The 20,083-nt window shown below is 44.2% G+C and overlaps 1 protein-coding gene across 1 annotated transcript in view; it reads left to right on the top strand.

Moving 5' to 3' along the window:
• Positions 1-1,714: 1,714 nt before the first annotated feature.
• Positions 1,715-20,083, top strand: part of Katnal2 (katanin catalytic subunit A1 like 2) — a 56,949-nt gene continuing 38,580 nt past the window's right edge. The window contains exons 1-3 of the mRNA XM_038330372.1: positions 1,715-1,818; positions 17,652-17,722; positions 18,745-18,911. Coding sequence (XP_038186300.1) covers positions 1,768-1,818; positions 17,652-17,722; positions 18,745-18,911 — 289 coding nt within the window. The 5' untranslated portion in view covers positions 1,715-1,767. The remainder of the gene's footprint in view (positions 1,819-17,651; positions 17,723-18,744; positions 18,912-20,083) is intronic.

The following is a 20,083-nucleotide window of genomic DNA, read 5'->3' as shown; positions in this document are numbered from 1 at the left end:
GCTGAAGAGATGGCTTAGTGGATAACAGCACACACTGCTCTTGCTGGGGACCAGAGGTTAGTTTCAGCACACACTGCTCTTGCTGGGGACCAGAGGTTAGTTTCAACACACACTGCTCTTGCTGGGGACCAGAGGTTAGTTTCAGCACACACTGCTCTTGCTGGGGACCAGAGGTTAGTTTCAGCTCTCACGGCACCAGCTCACAATTACCTGTAGCTGGTTTCAGGGGATTTGACATCTTTGACTCACTCACAGACAGACACATACACTTATATAATTAAAAATAAATGCTTTAAAAATACGGTTGCTCCATAGGGCAACAACGCACAGCACAATAAAATGCGGTAGGACTCCAAGTCACGTAGTGCTTGGGTGCTATAGATGTTTAATAAAGTATAGATGTTAGTACTTCTAACATAATGGGTATCAGCTTTAAACAATGTCAAATTTGAAAAGGAAGGCTGGGTGTGGTTGCTAATGTCTGTAATACTAGCACTCAGGAGGCTGAGACAGGACTGCCACATGTGAGACCCTGTCTCCCGATCCCAACTCCCCACAAAAGATAAAAGTGTAAAATAATTTGTTATTGAATTTTACAAATAGGAAAGAATTTTTAAAAAATTCAGGGGTAGCCGGGCGGTGGTGGTGCACGCCTTTAATCCCAGCACTCGGGAGGCAGAGGCAGGCAGATCTCTGAGTTCGAGGCCAGCCTGGTCTACAAGAGCTAGTTCCAGGACAGGCTCTAGAAACTACAGGGAAACCCTGTCTCGAAAAACAAAAAAATAAATAAAATAAAAAAAAATCAGGGATAGAATGTGTTGAAAAGTGTATGGGAGATGAAGTAATGAAGAAAAAAAAAAAAAGACTAGTTATTCCAGGATGTTCATAGTGACTGAGAGATGAATCATTCAACAGTTAAGAAGGTAAGTTGTTTTTTGTGTGTTTGTTTTATTTAAGATTGAGGACACTTGAGTACTTTATATCTGAATGAGAGAGAATGAACAAAGAAGGCAGGAAATAAAGAAGGGAAACTCCAGGGGATCAGATGCCCTCTTCTGGCATGCGTGGGCACCCCCCCCCCCGAATAAAATCTTTTTAAAAATGTTCTACTGCAGTAGCTTCGAGAGGTGGGGGTGGGGGAAAGAAAGGAAAAAAGGGAAGACAATGAGGCCATAAATGAGTTAATATACTAAGAAAACGGAGGGAGAAAAATCCCAGAACCCACGTATGTCCACTCCTACGGATCTCGGGCTGATGCAAAGATGAAGGAGAACGAAAAGCTTGGTGCGCGGTTGTATTCCTGAAAACCTCTGACAGCCAGAGTGTTGGCAGCCTTCCAGCCTGGGGCAGAATTTCAAAGAAAAGCTGGGGGAACTCCCTAATCTTTACCCTTTGAAGCGGAGGCGTGTGTCAAAACCTAGCCATTGGGCCACAACCGCCTCAACAGCTGCCCAGACCAAGTGCAAGTGCGAACTGGGAGAACCCAAACAATCACAACGCCCGCCCCCGTTCTCTACCAATCACACCCTCTCAATGTCTTGATTGACTGGGATCGCGCAAACGCTCTGGATCAAACGTTATCTGTAACCTTGACTGACGCGTTAAAGAATCCGTCTGAGGCCTGTGATTGGCTGGGACGTCTGGGTCCTGGCCAATCCCGAAGGGGGCGGGCTGGTTGAGCGTCGGATTTCCAGCTGCAGTCCTTAGACACGGGTCCGCTGGTGGCGGGCTTCTCTTCACTCCTCGTGGTCCCTGGCTCAGTATCTGATGGAGCTTTCTTATCAGACTCTCAAACTCACGCACCAGGCGCGGGAAGCGGTAAGGAAAGCTTTCCCAAACAAACAAGACCTAGAATCGTGCCAGAAACTCTTGTTGCAACAGGCAGATTCGCGAGTCTCCGGTTGCTATGGTGACAGAGGCGGCTGCCCAAGTGGCGCAAGCGCAGTGGCTCTCGTTTCACCCGTTGAAGGAGGCTGGGTTTGAAGTAGTGGTCCCGGCAGGATAAGTCTGGGATCGAACCATTGAGGGTTTGGGGATGAAGGTCGGTTTGTTATTACGGAAAATGAATTTTAAGGGTCAGATTAGGCTGCTTGCGGATGTGAGTTTGGACCTGCGCAAAAAGAGACTGTTAGGCTGGGCGTCGAGATGCACGCTTTTAACGTTAGAGCCCTGGAGGCAGAAACAGGCTAGTAGTCTTAACTAGTGCAGTTCAGTCAGAGAGGATACATAGTGAGACCCCGTCTCAAAAACAAAACAGAAAAACAATAACAACAACACAATGACATTGTTGAAAAGCGCCTCCTTCACCAAAAGGGAAAAAAAAAAAGCATTGACCTGAAGGTAGAATTTTAGGTTTGGGTGCTCAGTTGTCATTACCAAGGCTAGAGCTCATAGCCACTAATTCGCGCCTCCCAACCCCCTTCAGGGTCTCCTTGTGAAGTAAGAGAATTGGCTGTGATCCTATTCACACGAGGGTTTTGTGAATTTACAATACTTCCCATGGCTTCCTGTGGTCTGGGTCGTCAGCTACCACCAGCAATATTTCCACAACAATGAACATGAATTGAAAGCTTACCGTAAATGCAGGCACCGGGCGTGAAAACAATAGTGGGTACTGGGGGTTGTTGGGGGGAGGGCCATGCTGCGGGTGCCTGGGCAAGATGAATAAAATTAAAGCTAAGAAAATAGGGACATCTGGCGCCTGCTCGGGGAGTCAGGATGGGTCCATTTTATTGACAGCTTTTAAAGCTCCACAGGTGACCACTCCATTGTGTAGCTGAGGCTATGAATCATTGCTCTAGAGTCTTTTTAACCTTAAAAAAGATATTTCTTATTTTTGTGTATGAATGTTTTATCTGTGCATGTCTGTGCACCACCTGTGTTCGTTGCCTGCAGAGGCCGGAAGAGTGCACTGGAGCCCCAAAGAGTGGAGTTACAGACGGTTGCTGGCTGACATGTATGTGCTGGAAATTGAACCCAGATCCTCTGGAAGAGCAGAGTCTGTGTTGCTCTTCTTCAAATTATTATCGTTATTATTTTTTTTACCCGGTTTCCCCTTCCTCCTCTATTCTCAGTCCCTCCCTCCCACTTTCCCTCTGCCTCCTCCCTTATCCACTCCTCCTGCATTTCAATTGAGAAAAGGGCAGGCCTGCCATGCATATCAGCCAAATATGGCATATCAAGTTGCAGTAAGACTAGGCTCACACACACACACACACACACACCCCTTTCTATTAAGTCTGGGCAAGGCAACTCAGTATGAGGAATAGGGTCCCAAGAGCCAGCAAAAGAGTCAGATACAGCCCTAACTTCCCACTGCTAGGAATCCCAGCGGAAGACCATGCTACACCACTGTCATATATGCAGAGGGCCTACATAGTCCCATGCAGACTCCCTGGTTGTTGATTTAGTCTCCGTGAGTCCCTATGAGTCCAGGTTTTTTGATTCTGTGGGTTTTTTGTGGCATCTTGACTCCTCTGGCAGTCAGTGTTCTTAACCACTGAACCATCTCGCCAGCTTTTCTACCTTTTTTTTTGTTGTTGTTGTTTTTGTTTTTGTTTTTGTTTTTCGAGACAGGGTTTCCCTGTAGTTTCTAGAGCCTGTCCTGGAACTAGCTCTTGTAGACCAGGCTGGCCTCGAACTCAGAGATCCACCTGCCTCTGCCTCCCGAGTGCTGGGATTAAAGGCCTGCGCCACCACCGCCCGGCCTTTTCTACCTTTTGAAGTGCCAATAATACCACACACACAAAACACACATCCTTTTGTGTTTGGAACATCTTTATCCCGGCATTGTGTTTAAACCCACTCCACACTGAGCCTGAAGTACCTGCGTCAGAATCAGAAGCACCACCTCATGATAAAGCCGATTCTAGGCCTTCAATGGGACTTGCTGAAACAAACCAAGATGGGGCTTGTGAAACTGGTGTCATACACTAACGCCACGTTTTTAAGGCACAGCACTAAATGGTCTCATGTTTCTATAATTTCAATTCTAACTACATGTGGGAAAACTCGAGACCGCTTCTAGAGCACTGTGCTCAATGGACCCATGTCTTAGAAAGATGCCTCACAGAGAAGAGGGTGATACAGACAGCGGGGTAGGCTAGGTGTCTTCACTTGTCAGTACCTGACTTACAACCTCCCGTATCAACACCTCTACCTTTTCCATCTTCCTGACTCTGAGATTGTGCGACAATATACACCCAGTTACCCTAATCAGAATCCCAGTCACCCACACTTTCACCACCAAATATTCTTTATTCTACCTCTGTAATGTATCTTTAATGGTTCCTGTTACCACCCCGTTCTGATGCCCAGAGATCCCTCATGACTGCCCCATTCGGTAGCCTTTCATCTTTTCTCTGTTGGGTTTGCCCCTCTGCAGCCTTCATTGAGTGTTACTCTGTTGCTGGGGTCCTTTTAATGACTTTCCATTACACTTGGAAAAGCAAACCCAAACTTAGACGGAACATAGGGAACACGACAGTGAGACAGAGAACCGTCTGTCGCAGGGTTCTTCCTCACTGCCTTCTGCTGTGTCTCCCGCAGTAGCAGCTGCATTCTTCCCGGTCAGACATATTTCCATACTGCATAGAGTTTGCACATTGTGATTAATGTATTACCTGTTGTCTGTATGTAACATACTCTCAAAAACAAATTTTCTGAAGCTTAAAGATAAAGATCCGAGTCTTTTCTGTTTCTTTCGTTGTTTTGTTTTAGGCCCTAGATGGCGCTAAAGCAGTGTTTAGATGAGCTGGGATTGTTCTGCTTAGGGGTCCCAAGGAGGGAGAAAGGTAAAGCTGGAGCAGGTGCGGGGGAATTCATTATAAAGAGAACTGGCTGTCCACGGGAATTTCAGTCCCTTAATTCAGATACTGTATTAATATTTCCAGAATGTTTTCTTTAAGATAAGTGTCTTGTGTGGCCCAGGATATTCTCAGATTTGCCATGTTATTTAAACAAAGGAATCCATGCCCTCGGTTCTGAAAAATAATGTAGCATAGTTTAAGATACTTTTCTCACTCGTCCCTTTCCTCTCCCCTCCTTTAGGAAGAATTTATAATGGATGAGTAATCTAGAGATGACTCTAGGTCTGTGGAACGTGTACGGGTTATGTGCAAGCACTGTTACATTTTACGTAAGACGTTGGAGATGCACAGGTTCTGCCATCTGAAGGGGGTCATGGAGCCAGTTCTCCCCAGGACACCAAGAGATGCCCCACCCTCCATCCCGAAGTGTGTGTGTGTGTGTGTGTGTGTGTGTATGTGTATGTGTGTGTCTGTGTTTGCAGGCATATATGTATCTTATAGGTTTTGATACTTTGGAGAACCCTGATAAATACAGGTTTGTATAACAAAGATTCTATGAAATGCTGATGCTATTGGTGTCTTTGGGTGGCAGATTTTCTCTTACAGTATTTTTAATTTAGTGTTTCATTAAAATTAGCCTATATGTAGGGGCTAGGGATCTAGCTCAGTTGATAGAGTGTCTTCATAGCATGCATCTCCAGTTCAACATGGACTGGGTACAACAGTGAATGCTTGTTGATGGAAGAGGGTCGTCTGTCATGTATTACTTTCATTGGTTAATAAAGAAACTGCCTTGGCCCTTTAATAGGACAGAAAATTAAGTAGGCGGAGTAGACAGAACAGAATTGTGGGAGAAAGAAAGCAGAGTCAGACAGACGCCTCAGGCAGACGCCATAGCTCTCCTCTTTGAGATGGACGCAGGCTAAGATCTTTCCCGGTAAGACACCACCTCGTGGTGCTACACAGATTACTAAATATGGGTTAAAGCAAGATATGAGAATTAGCCAATAAGAGGCTAAAACTAATGGGCCAGGCAGTGTTTAAATAAATACAGTTTCCGTATAATTATTTCGGGTGTAAAGCTAGCGGGGTGGCAGGACTCAACCCGCTGCTCCTTCAACAGCTTGTAATCTTAGATAGGCGTTCAGGGTCATCTTTAGCTACACAGCGAGTTTGATGTCAGCCTGAGGTACCTGAATGGGACCTTGTCTCAAAAAAGAAGAAACTAAAATAAGGTTGCATCTAATTTGTGTACCTCTGCCAGTTTTTTTTTAATTTTATTTCTTTCTAAATTGAATATCAGAACCTCTAAAATGCTCTGAGACAGGCAGGTTGTAATGAGCAATAGTGTAGGTGTTTTAAATGTGAACACATAATTAGAAACAAATAATGACTGGACTAATGTCCATGAATGGTTTTTGGAAAGCCTTGTGTACACACTCATGTGTACACTCAAGATGACTGGGACACGAAGCCAGTCTTCCTTTTTTCTCATCCAATCTCAGCTGATTGGAAGAGGCCCTTCTCCTAGGGCTGTCTCTTCTTTCTCATGTACTTTTTAAGAGGTTTCTGCTTTGCCTAGGGTGAGCCTTGTGTATTAAAAATTATTTAATATCTGTTTAGGTAATTCATTAAGCAGTTGACTAACTTTTAAAATGAGTGTTAAATGCCTTAACTTTAATTAATTGCATGGATCCCTAAAAAAAACAAGTAATTGAAAATCTAATTACCTCAGTGTTTTCCTTCAAAGAGCTGAGGCTTATTAAACTTTAAATGTTAAAACATTTAAGTATCTATTGAAATACCAATAGCAATAAACAATGTTCAGTTCTAAATACTAATTAAACAAGTTCTAAATCACCATAAAGCTAGGCTGAATTGTAAGTAACTCATGCTTTATGCCCTGCTCTGTCCTTACACAAGGAAGATTAACTAATTCAACTCTGACCACTGCTGCAGCATAGTGGACATCTTCCAAAACTCCGTGGCTTTAAAAGCTGCGCTCTGGGATGCACAGCTGCAATCCCAGCACCCTGGAGGCAGAGACAGGAGGGCTGCTGAGAGTTCAAGGGTAGCCTAGGCTACATATAGTAAGTTCCAGCATGGCCTATTTATAGATAGACCATGTTTCAAAACAAAACAAAATAAAAACCCAGAACATAAATAAATAAAGTGCTGTTGTTAAACCACATTCTACTTGTAAACCTGGACCAAGAAAGGGAAACTTATCAGAGAAGCCGGAACACTTTGCCAACATCATGCTGTACTTGTGGAGATGTATTACTGTCACCGTGAATATCCAGGTTTTGTATTAAAAACATCCTTACTGGCTTTCTTTTGTACAAATAACTTATTTTTTTTTTTTGAGGGGGAAGAGGTGAGATAGGATTTTTACAATCAAACTCACTCTGTAGATCTTGCTATTCTTTAACTTTCAATGATCCTTCTCCCTCTGCCTTCCACATACTGGAATTACTGCCACGAACCACAGTGTGTGGCTAGGTTTTACTTCTAACCATCAAGAAATAAAAATCTCATATCCTTTTTTATATTTTATTTTTAAGGTTTATTTTTATTTTTGTGTGTAAATATGTGTGAGTGTGTGCAGGTATGAATGCAAGTATTCGTGGAGTCCTCAGATCCCATGGAGTGGGACTTAAGCAATTGTTGGTGCTAGGAACTGAACTAAGGTCCTCTGTTAGAGCAGTGCATGCTCTCAACCATGGAGCCATAGCTCCAACGCTGATTTTATTTTTATCTATAGGTATATATGTCTGCTGTGTGTGCAGATGCCTGCAGAGGCACAGGACCCCAATAGCTGTTGTTCTAGGTAGTTGCTAGTCACCCAATCAGGGTGCTGGGACCTCAGGTCCCCTGGAAGAGCTGTAAGTATTAATAACTTATGAGCCACATCTCCAGCCCTACCCAAATACATCTTAAAAGGACTTTTAAAAACTGGTTTGTGGCTGGGCATAGTGACACGCACCTGGTGACCCTAGCACCTGGGAGGCAGAGGTGGGCAGATATTTGTGAATTCAAGGCCAGCTTGGTCTATGCAGAAAGTTCCAGGTCAGCTAGGGCCACAAAGTGAAACCTTATCTCAAAACATTGGTGTAACCTTTTACTCTGAACTGTGGTACTGGTTCCTGAATTAGCTCTCTTGCTGTAAGGACCCAAGTTTGGTCCCTAGTACACATATAAAGAGAGGAGAGTGGTGGTGGGTGCCTATAATCCTAGAGCTGGACAGGCAGAGATGGGGGGGTTCCCTAAACCTTGTTGGACAGTCAGTCTAGCCAAATTGACAAGCTGCAGATTCAGTGAGAGACCCTGTCTTAAAAACAACAACGGGCAGAGCTGGAGAGATGACTCAGCAGTTAAGAGCACTGACTGCTCTTCCAGAGGTCCCAGGTTCAATTCCCAGCACCCATATTCACGTGGCAGAGGCAGGTGGATCTCTCTGAGTTCAAGGCCAGCCTTGTCTACTTAGTGAGACCCTGCCTTGGAAACAAAGAATGAAATGGGACTTCAAGAGTTGAAGATACAGTACTGCACCTGAATGCCAGATTTCCTGGAGGGCGGGAGAAGTATATCAGTGAACTGAAGAACTCACACCAGAAATGATCCAAACTGAGTCACACAGAGAAAGAGAAGAAAAAAAAAAATGAAGGACGTGTCCCAGGGAAATGCAGTTCATACCCAAGAGTAAACTTGGGGAGGGGAAGTAAATTATGGCCAAACATGTTTATATAGATCATAAAAACCCCCGAAGCCTCCATGCAGGAGAAACACTCGCTGACTTTGACAAAGGAAGCTACGCAGTGAGCTGCTGCTTTGAAGCCAAAGTAACAATAGTGAGGCATGGGAATTTTTTCTGCTTCCAAAGACTTCTGTTTCTTCTCTGAACGCCCAAATTCAATAACCAATTCGTACTTGTATCAGTCATTTTTGGTTGCTGTGGTAAAGCAGCATGACCAAGGCAACTTCTAAAAGTTTATTGGGCTCACAGTTTCAGAAGGTTGAGTCCATATGGCAGGGACAGCATGGCGGCAGACAGCCAGATGGCAGTCAGAGCAGAGAGCTGAGAGCTCACATCTTGAACTGCAGCCATGAAATGACACAAGGCCTTTCTTCTCAAAGTCTTCCCTAACAGTGTACTTCCTTCAACAAGGCTGCACTGCCTAAACCTCCCCAGACAGCACCACCATCTGGGGACCAAGTGTTCAAATGCCCAGGACTATGAAGGGCATTTTTCATGCAGATTATTATAGTACTCATAATTATGAACCAATCTCCCTCCTGATCAGCACCCCTGGTTGAGCTCAGGATCTCAGGCATGGTAGGCAAGCCCTCCCACCACCGAGCTCCATCTTCAGTCCTTTTTCTAGTTCTTATTTGAGGATAAGCTAAGTTGCCCACTAAGTTACCCAAGCTCTAGTACTTAAGACAAGTCTTTATCTCTGACCTGTTGCTTCAGCCTCTCCAGAGGCCAGGGTTACAGGCCTTCACCACCACCACGTCTACTTCAAAACTTCCTTTTATATTCAGGAACACAGTTGGTCAATTCTGGCTCTGTATTAAATACAATAATTCTCTTTCCGGATTCTGGAACATTCTAGTTCCAGTTTTAGAACTAGAACATAGTTCTAGTGTTCCGTTGGGGTGTGCAGCCTTTGAAATTTAGGAAGTTTCTTGGCAAAATCAGGGAGTAATCAGAAAACAAACAAAAACAGATTAGAACCTATGGGCACAGCTACTCAAGCTTTTAGTTGAATATTTGATGCGGGGGCTGCAGACTAGAACTATAATAAAAATCATTTGAAAGAAGAGATGTGTCCTTCTTAACTGTTTGTTTTTGAGATGGAAAACTCAGTGCAGAATTTAGACATTATTACAGAGATTGAAACAAGCTCATGCAAATTAATCTCCACTGCACCCGTAAAAGGAAATTGAAATTGAATAATGCCGCATGTGGTATACGTACAGTAGCATTTCCTAAGTATCTTTGGGGTCTAAATCTGGAAATGACATTCAATGCTTCCTTCTCCTCAGGCTACAGTATCATAGGATTCAATTTTGAAGCTGATAATGGAGCATTTTTGTGGCACAATAGCCCACAAAGGAAAAGGAGGAAAAAGTAAACAGCCAGATCATTGAAACAGGCAAACAAGACCCCTACATTAGATGCTCGCTCCTGGGCTTCTTTTTGTTCGTAGACAGAAATTAATTGAGTATCTAATTGTGTCCATCTCTGGGGCACACCCTCACTTACACTTTCAATTGACCATTTGTTGGTGGTTCATTCTTGGCTTTTAATTCAGAAGATGATTTTCTATGCTAATTTGAAGGGGATGAACAGGAAGATATTGTAGGCCTGGCAGACTTTATACCATCAATTTAAAATTTTGTGAGTCAGGTATTGTGGCTGGGGCTCATAAGCAGAGGCGGTGGGGGGTCAGGAGTTCAAGAGCAACCTGAGATAGAGAACAAATTCCAGGTTTGTAATGGAATATTAGAAATGCTGCAGGTCCCCAAGGGGTGGCAGTAGGCCATGCGGTGGCAGGCAACAGGCCCTGAGAGCAACCAGTCCCAGGCAGGGATGGCTGCAGGTCCCTGAGCAGTAGCTGGTCCAGGGCAGGGAGACACGCGGTGGCAGGCAAGAGACAGATACATGGATAGGCACGCCATGCAGAGTGAGGTTGGCTATTTATTTATTCAGGGGGTTATAGAGGGGGAAGAGAGAAGGGGAAAAGAGCAGAGAGGCAGAGAGAGAGACAGAGGAGAGACTGAAGGGGGAAGGGGAGAAGTGGGAGAGGCAGAAGCTGCCTCTTTGAGAGGGAGATAGAAAAGAGAGGGAACTCAGGCTGGAAGCTGAATATCAGCCTGTCTCAGCAGACAGTGGGACAGGGAGTGAGTGTGGCTTGTCTCTTTAAGAGAACAGATCATTACAAGGTTAGCCTAGGCTTTTACAGAAGAGCCTGTCTCAAAATTACTAATAAAAGAAAACAAATGGGGGTCAAATGAGCAAGATGAATTGTGGATATGTATAAAATAGTCAAAGAATAAAAGACATTCAAAACCAACAAGCAATTCTGTAAGACCATTGAACACCACAGAATCACCTGGGAAGAACCTCGGCTTGGCCTGTGGGCAGGTCTCTTAGAGATTGCCTTGATTCCCTTCATTGGTGTGTGAGGACCCAGCCACTGTGGGTGGCACTGTTCCCTAGGCGGAAGACCCTGAACTATACAGGAAGGAAGAGAAGTACCTCGGCCATTGCCACCTGCTGGCATCCTTTTCTCCCCACGCTCTACTGTGGATGGTGACCAGCTGCTCCAGATCCTGGTGCTGTGACTCCCTGTGGTGAACAGTGGAGGAACCGAAGCCAAAGGTACCTTCTCTAAGTTGCTTCTTGTTAGGGTATTTATCACAAGAGCCCTGAAGCCAAAACAGCCCCATTCTGTGTTGAACAGAAGTGCATCTTAAGTATTTCCCATTTTATCTGTATCTCCTTTCCATTATACTAAATGGGGAGTTTCTATCTATTGTGTTTTTAAAGTAAAAGCTATTTTATTTCTAAGCCAGTGACTCCAACTGTAAGCCGCTTCACAGTCTATGTAACACAGAAGCTTTTCCCCCTTCCCAGTGCTGGAGACTTTAACTATGGCCTCTTGTATTTTCACATCTCCAGCCCTTTGGAAGCCATGTTTAAAGTGGCCTCATTCTCAAATGAGAGTCTATCTGACTAAACTAAAGGGTATTCTGTCATTTCTACCTTCCATCACAGACAACAGGACTGTGGAGTCTGTGGGTTTAGTGAATGAGAAACAAACATAAGTAAATATTCTTGGAGAGAGGTGGAACAGCTTCTGTCTTCCAGGGATGCAATAAAAACTGCCCATGTCTCTCCAATAGGTTATCCCCCCCTTTTTTTTCTTTTGAGATGGGATCTCACTGTGAAGCAGGTCCCCACCTCCTGGGATTGTAGGCATGTGCCATTGTTCCGGGCTTTCTGAGAAACTAAACTGTGTTCAGATCAATTTAGGATCTTGAGTTCCCTCCATCTCAAGAGTTGGGGGGTGGTGTTGTTTGAGTTAGAGCTCTCACCTTCTTGTTTATCCTGATCAAGTGTTTTCCTAGGTTGGTGGGTCAATAATGCTTAAAGAGTCTACATAGATTTGAAAATGGTCTAACTGTTAAGATCTGTCAACCGTGAGCCCCCTCTCCTTCCTCTAGAGAAGGCTGACATACAGTGTGTTTGTACTTCCCTGCAGTCAGAAGAATTCTTCTAGCACGTGTTGTGGCGCTGACTTAGTTGTCATCAACTCCTTTAGCTTGACTTCATCCTGGACTGTCCTTATTCCTCTGTCAGTTATGACAGACGCGTGTAGTAGTCTGGGTTGGCATCTCTACTTTCGAGAATTTGAAATTTATCCTTCTTTGTCCTTCTAGCTTTTAAAATTTCTGTTGTGAAATCTGCTATTATTCTGATAGGCCTGCCTCTGTACATGACTGGGTGTTTCTCTCTGGCATATTGCAGGACCCTTTCTGTTCTATAGATTCAGAATGAAGTGGGGAGTTTCTTTTCTGGTCCCATCTAGTTAGTGTTCTATATATGCCTGTTGTATTGGAGGAACCTTTCCCAAGATTTGGAAAAAATTTTCTGCTATGGTTGTATTGAAGATATTTTCTATGCCTTTGACTTGAAGTTGTTCACCTTCTGTGCTCATAATTTGTAGATTTTATTTGGTTTTGTGTGTGTCCATGTCCCAAAGAGCTTGCCTGCTCTGTTCACGTGTTTAAAAAAAGTTACCATTGGCCAGATGTGGTGGTGCACCCCTTTATCTCAGTACCTGAGAGGCAGAGGCAGGCAGATCTGTGAGACAGGCCTCTGGGCATGTCTGTGAGGGATTTTCTAGACTAGGGTAACCTAACTTAGGGAAGACCCACTGCGCCTGTGGGGGTCCTAGACTAAATAAAAGACCGAACGTGAGATAAGCGTTAATTGCTCCCTGCTTCCTGATTATGGCCACAGCACCACCAGCTGCTTCCAACTCCTGCTGCTGTACCTCCCCTACCGCGATGTAGTCCCTGAAATTGTAAACAGAATAAACCTTTCTTTCCTTACGTTGTTGTCATTTAGTATTTTGTCATAGCAACAGGATAAGTAAATGACCCGAGGAAGGAAAATTTCAAAGGCAGTTATAGGGTAAGCTCCACCCGAAGCCGACTGAAGATGGAGGTGTTGAGGGAAGTCACTACCTCAACCAGTCTTTTCCTGTTCTTGGTGTTGTATCCAAAGAACTGTACAAGAGCACACACAGCAAAGCAACAAGAAGTTTTATGTAACAAGAAGGAATAGGACCCACTGCAAAGGACCAGCAGTCTACTTGAGCTAGAGTGTCCCAGACCTTTAACTTCTATTTGATATTTCATGGGGTCTAGGAGTAGAAGTCGGTTGCTAAGGGATAAAGTGTGGGTGGTTCTCTGTTTTGATTGATAGGCCTGTCCTTACTACACATGTCCTTTCCAATGATGCCTCTGCTTTTAACCATATATATACTAAACCTGGGGATAGGCATAAGATAGGAAGTAAATAGGGGATTATCCCAAAAAGTTCACTGAGAGGACAGAATTTGTTTTATTGTTTAAGGATCCAAAACCAGTCAAGGCTAGATGGGCCCATTGTCCATAGCTCCCAGATAAATTCCAGTGTGCGTTTAGTAGCACAAGGGGCGTTATCAAGGAGTTGCTAAAGGAGAGTGACCTATTGCTTTGTTAGGAGCAGAGTGTGCATGCAGCTTGATGCAAATGAGGGTCCTAGATTGCTTGGGGCATTGTTAGGAGAAGAGTAGTGTCTAACCCAAACAAAGTGCAGTTCTAGGTTCTAAGCCATCACTAAGCTTGACTGCCTCCGGTTCCTGGAGGGAGGCCATGGGGCCAGGAGAGGAGTGTAATAGACCCATTGTCTGACGTGTTCCTCAGTGAGGAGAGTGACCATGACATTGTCGGGTATTTATAAGGGTATCAGTCACTTTTCTGCTGCTGCGATAAGACATCATGACTAAAGCAACTTAGAGAAGAGTTTATCTGGAGCTTACAGATTGAAAGCATTAGCGTTATGATAGCAGAGCTGAGGTCACAGGCACCAGGTGCTGGGGCAGCGGGTGCTGAGGCAATGGGTGCTGGGGCAGTGGGTGCTGGGGCAGTGGGTGTTGGGGCAATGGGTGCTGGGGCAATGGGTGCTGAGGAAGCGGGTGCTGGGGCAATGGGTGCTGGGGCAGCACTGAGGGCTCACATCTCAAAGCCCACTGTGGGAGTTGAATGTAATTGACCCCCATAAACTCAAAGGGGGTGGCACTATTAGATGGTGTGACTTTGTTGGAGTATGTGGGGTCTTGTTGAAGGAAGTGTGTCACTGTAGAAGTGGGCTTTGAGGTCTAACATACGCTCAAGCCATTCCCAGTGTCTCAGTTCACTTCCTGTTGCCTGCGTAAGATGTAGAACTCTCAGCTACCTCTCCAGCACTACGTCTGCCTGTACACTGCCATGTCCCACCATAATGATAATAATAACTGAACCTCTGAACTCTAAGCCCTCAATTAAATTTGCATTTATAAGAGTTGCCATGGTTATGGTATCTCTTCACGTCAATAGAAACCCTAACCAAGACGACCCCTCCCCCCCCCCCTGCCGTGAGTGACCACCTTCTCCAGCAAGGTCACACACCCTAATCATTCCCAAACAGTTTCTTCAGCTGGGGACCAAGTATTTAAATAGATGAACCTATGGGGCCACTTTCATTCAGACCACCACGATAAGCAATAAGTATATTAAAAAGTAACCTAATGAAATGAACAATAGTATTATAAGAAAAATACAACTGTCAAGGACTAGTAAATAGTAACTTGTGGCTCATCTGTAGACAATATTTACATGGTCTTAATCATATAGTGACTGCATTCATATAGTGACTGCATACGTGAGGGGAAGGGAGACGGAGGGGAGGGTGTGAGATGCTTAATTCTCATCTAGCGTTAACAGGGAAGGCATATTTCATGCAACTGATGTATTATTCAGAGGCATGGAGCAGAATATTAGATTAGTTAAATAGTTGATTTTTCCCCCTATAAGAGTGAGTTTTTGGTTAATGTAGTAAAATTTGGTATGCAAATATTTTATAAGGTAAAAAACTAAAAATTTTATCATAGTATATTATTTTCAATTTTTAAAAAGGTATGGGCTGAGAGATGGCTCAGTGTTAAGACTACTGACTGCTCTTCCAGAGGTCCAGGATTTGAAATTCAACACTCACAGTTAGCTCACAGGTCTGTAACTCCAGTCTCAGGAGATCCCACACCCTCTTCTGGCCTCCACAGGCCCTGCATGCATGGGTCTCACAGACATGTATGCAGGCAAAAGACCCATACACATAAAAATAAATAACAGTTTTTAAAAGTTATGCTTACTGTGTGTGTATGTTTGTACACGTGTGGATGCATGTGTACATGAGTGTGTGTTGTAGAGATCAGGGGAGTCCATTCTTCCACCAGAGGGATTTATCTCGGTTTGTCGTTTGAGTTCTTTACCTACTGACATCTCCCTAGCTTCCGTTTGAATTTAGAAGGAAGGAAAGTTTGACCCATGCTGCAAGGTGGGTGAACCTTGAAGACCTTATACTAAGTCAAGTTTACCGAACACCAAAAGGCAGCTATTGTGTGGTTCTACCATGTAAGGTGCAGACCACAGAGGCTAGCACTGGATCCCGGTAGTAAGGGACCCAGGATAGGCAGGGTCACAGGACAGAAAGCAGAATGGTGGTTGTGGAGGCTGGGGAGGATAGGGGCAGGGAGCTGGTGCTTAATGGGGCAGTGTCAGCCGAGGGAGGCAAGAGCACCCTGAAGATGGCAGTGGAGATGTGGGTGTACTCAGTGCCTCTTTCCTAGACACTTAAATCTATTTTACTACAATAGAAAGTCACCCAAAGGGGAAAGGCTTTGTGGCTCCTGCCTGTAGTGCTAGCACTTAGGGATGGGAGACAGGAGTGTCAGAGTTCAAGGTCACCCTGCAGCACTTAGCAAGTCTGAGGCCAGCCTGGGTGGTAGCTCAAAAATGAAAAAGGAATAAAGCACTACTGCTTTTTGAATAATTAATTATATGCATGCTTTTATTTTATAACATTAGTTTTTAGAAAGCTATGAAGGTCATGTGTGTCATGAGTGTTTGTATATAGATTAATATTTTGACACAGGGTTTTCTGTAGCCCAGAGTAGCCTCAAACTCCCCATGCAGCCGAGGATGATCTTGAGTTTATGACCCTCTTGTATTCTTTTAATTACAGGGATTACAAGCATGTATTGTTTCATCCAGTTTTATGTTTAAGGCAGTGCTGGGTTTGGGTCCAGCTCTCTGTGCGTGCTAAGCAGGGACCCTGCTAACTGAGCTACATCACCAGCCCATGTACATAGATTTTATGACATAATTTGGACTACATAGAGGCCATTTAACCTCCCCCCTCTCTCTTTCTCTCTCACACACACACATACACACACATACACACACACACACACACACACACACACACACACACACCCTACTTTTTACCTTTGGTCTCTTTAGATAAGGATAGTTATTTTTAGGAGAAGTGCTAGGATAGTTATTTTTAATTGGGAGAAGTGCTATTGGAGGTAGATATTTAGAGAATCCACCAGGAGAATTTGGAATCCAAGAGTACGAAATGTGCACATTAGCACTACAAATAAAGGCACAAATTCATCCAGCTTGGATGATGGCCTTATCATGCTGGAATTTCCCTTTTCTGACTCTGTTCTGCTCAGTGGCCTGTCTGGGTTCTTGATGTATGGCTATGGCTTGGGGAAACCCTTAACTGAGTTGTTCCAGGAAGTGGGTTGGACTCTGAGTGAATTAAAGATCTATTTTCATGTGATGTGTGTTATCAAGCTGATTTCTAGGTCACAAGTTTTTTTAAATTTATTGTTTTGTTTGTACGGGTGTGTTGCCTGCTTGTGTATCTGTGCACTATGTGCATGTAGTACCCATGGAGGCCAGAAGAGGGCATTGGATCTCAGGAATTAGCGTTTATGAGCCCCGACGTAGTGCTAAGGATCAAACAATTATCTCCTCAGAAAAGCCATTTCTCCAACCCCCACAAGCTTATTTTGTAACCACGCTCTTTAACCTGGTCTAAATAGCAGGGGTATATGTTGTGATTTCTGCACGAGAGGGACCCAGCCACCCTAGCTGGTCCATGGCAGGTGAGGAATGCGGGCAGGAGACAGATTTTGCCAGGCAGAGCTTGAGTGGGGAGTTTATTGAGATAAAGGAATGGGGGAGGGAAAAGAGAACAGGAAGAGAGAGAAGAAACTACCTCCTCAGAGAAAATGGCAGAAGGGAGGAAAGAGGCAGTGGGAGGTCTTTTAAAAGGGACCTGGTCAGGGTACTGCCTGGGCTGGTCAGGGTACTGCCTGGGTGCATCCTGCCAGATGTCAGGGCAGGCCAGCATAATGCCTGAATCCTCACAGTATGCATATGTCTTTCCTTCTGGTTTTAGACAATAAAAGGCTGGCTAGCTTGGCAGTAAGTTCAACTAGTCACCTGAAGTCCTAATTCAAGTCAGTGTCTCTTAAATCTACTGATGAGGCGCTGGTCAGAGGAAGAAACAGGCGGCAGAAAACAGCTTTGCGCAGCCTCCGAGACCACAGAGGCGGGCCAACCTTTCGGCCAGGCTGCTCAGTTTCGACAGATCGCCATTCCCTCCAAGCCGTAATTTCTATAAAGCACTGCTGTGTCCTGCTGTCCCATCTAAATTTTCCTTTTTGTTCACAGTATGAGATGAGAACAGAAGCCCGGCGGAAAAACCTTCTCATTCTGATTTTGCATTATTTAACACAAGAAGGGTATGTTATCACGGTCATTTATGGTGACACCCCTCTGCTCTGACCCTTTAAAAGCAGAGACCAGACGTTACTTTTAGAATAGCTTTGTGTTTACAGAAAGATGAGCAGAAAGCATAGTGACTCCTTATATACTCTCTCTCCGCCTGTTTCCTATCTTACTATTACTATTAATAATATTACTATTATTATACTAATATTATTTGTAGTGTTGGCAGTGGATCCAAGAAAGCACTCTACAACTGAGCTCCAAGCCAGTCCTTTATTATTAACATCTCGAGTTAATTCAGTTGATTTGTTATAACTGGCGAGTGCCTGCACTAATACAATGACATTCTCCAAGTCTATAGTTAACTTCATGGCATTTTACGACAGCAACAGAAAAATACCCAAATACACCACAGCACACATATTCAGCAAAAAATGAGGAAAGGCAAGCCAAGACAGTTTCTTAGTGGGCTGGCTTATCTGAGTGTCAGCACTTTCAAACTAGTTTTGAACAATGGTAGCATCACTAGATGCCCCCAGAAGCAGGTGACTTCCAGACAGCACTGTTGTGAATGACAGTGTTTAGATACATTTAACATGTGGTTCAGTTACATGTCTGTAATGACAGTGTTTGGATACATTTAACATGTGTTCAGTTACATGTCTGTAATCTCAGGGCTTCAGGGGCTGCCACAGAAGGATCGTGAGTTCTAAGGCAGCTTGAGCTATTTAATGAAACCTTGTCCCTAAAACAACCACTTGAAAACAAATAACAAAATCAAAACCACCAGCAAACAAAAATACCCCTCCTCAATACAGCATTAAAAAACCCGAACCAGAAAACAAAATCCAACACAAACCATAAAAGCCTATGTAAGATTCCTTATCTAGAAAAATCTCTTCCTCGCCAGTTTTTCTATGATGTGCTGCTTACGGTCTGCTTGCTCTTTGTGCTGAATCTCTTTGGATCTGCACCCGCTGTTTGCTTTTATCCTTTACACCCAGGCTTAATCTTTTCTCTTCTGTATAACTGCCAGCTATATCGATACGGCTAAAGCACTGGAGGAAGAGACTAAGCTGGGGTTACGGCGCTTTGAAGTTTGTGACAACGTTGACCTGGAAACAATTTTGATGGAATATGAGAGCTATTATTTTGTAAAGTTCCAGAAGTACCCCAAAATGATTAAGAAGGCGCCAGAGACAGGTACATAGTTTTGGTGTATATCAGAATGTACATCAGAATGGTATTTCTGGCGGCCCACATCTGTAATCCCAACATCAGGGAGGTGGGGACCTGAAGATCATAAGTCTGAAGACCAGCTTGGCCTATCCCTCCCCCTAGCCAAAGGTGTTCCCAGGAGCGTGGCTATATGGTTCCTTCTGTGCCTGGAAGGGGAGACCAGAAAGATCTGGAGCCCATCTCAAACCCAGAACTGGCCATTCAGACACAATTGCCTGGATTTTTTTTTTCTGAGACAGGGCTTCTCTGTGTAGCCCTGGCTGTCCTGGAACTCACTTTGTAGACCAGGCTAGCCTCAACCTCACAGATATTCATCTGCCTCTGCCTCCCAAGTGCTGGGATTAAAGGTGTGCGCCACCACTGCTGTGCCGATTGCCTGGATTTTGACATCCTCTAGTCTCTGTGGAGTTTGTTTGAGGACTGTGTTTTAGGGTAATGAGAGTAAAGCCCCAGTGTATTGAAGGAGCTCTTTAGAAGGAAGACCAGCATTGACTTCTGGAGTGATGGAAAGGGCTGTTGGAAGACGATAAATGACAGAAGACTTCTTGTTAGGAAGACCTATTATCTATCTTGAAAATAACATGGAAATGAGTATTGGTGATGCTAATAGCTCATGTATAGATAATGAAATGCTTTTGAAAGCCATCAATCCAGATGGTGATCAATATACTGCAAAGACCCAGGATAGGTCAGCAGTCAAGAAGGCTCTAAAGCCGAGGGCCTAGGTTTGTAGTAACATTGACTTAGAAGTCTGTAAGTAGGGGAAGTAATTACAAACCGAGGGAGATCATTGTCCTGTTTACAAGGCACTTGTTAAGCCACAGATGTTAACATTTCATGTAGGGACCAGGAAACCGAGAGGAACGTCAATTAAAAATAGCCAGGACCATATCTAGACTTGGAGGAGGTCTGCAATTTTAATTTTCTTTCTTTTTTTTTTATTTTCTCTGAGCTCTCTTCCAGTGAAGGGTTCAGAGCTCAGCTTATTTGGCTGGTTGTTTGATCTGGGCACTGGCTCCTGCACAGAGGGACAAGCCCTGTTCTCACGGAGCCGATTTCTAGGTGGACTGTCCTCATCTAGCCTGGCACCCGTTTTCTCCTGTGATATTGAGCACAGTGGCTTAATTCGAAAGGTC

The sequence above is a fragment of the Arvicola amphibius genome, chromosome 5 (genome assembly GCF_903992535.2).
Source record: "Arvicola amphibius chromosome 5, mArvAmp1.2, whole genome shotgun sequence".
NCBI classification, from domain to species: Eukaryota; Metazoa; Chordata; class Mammalia; order Rodentia; family Cricetidae; genus Arvicola; species Arvicola amphibius.
Note: the sequence above shows the minus strand (reverse complement) of the source record. Positions and strands in the feature narration are given on the sequence as shown.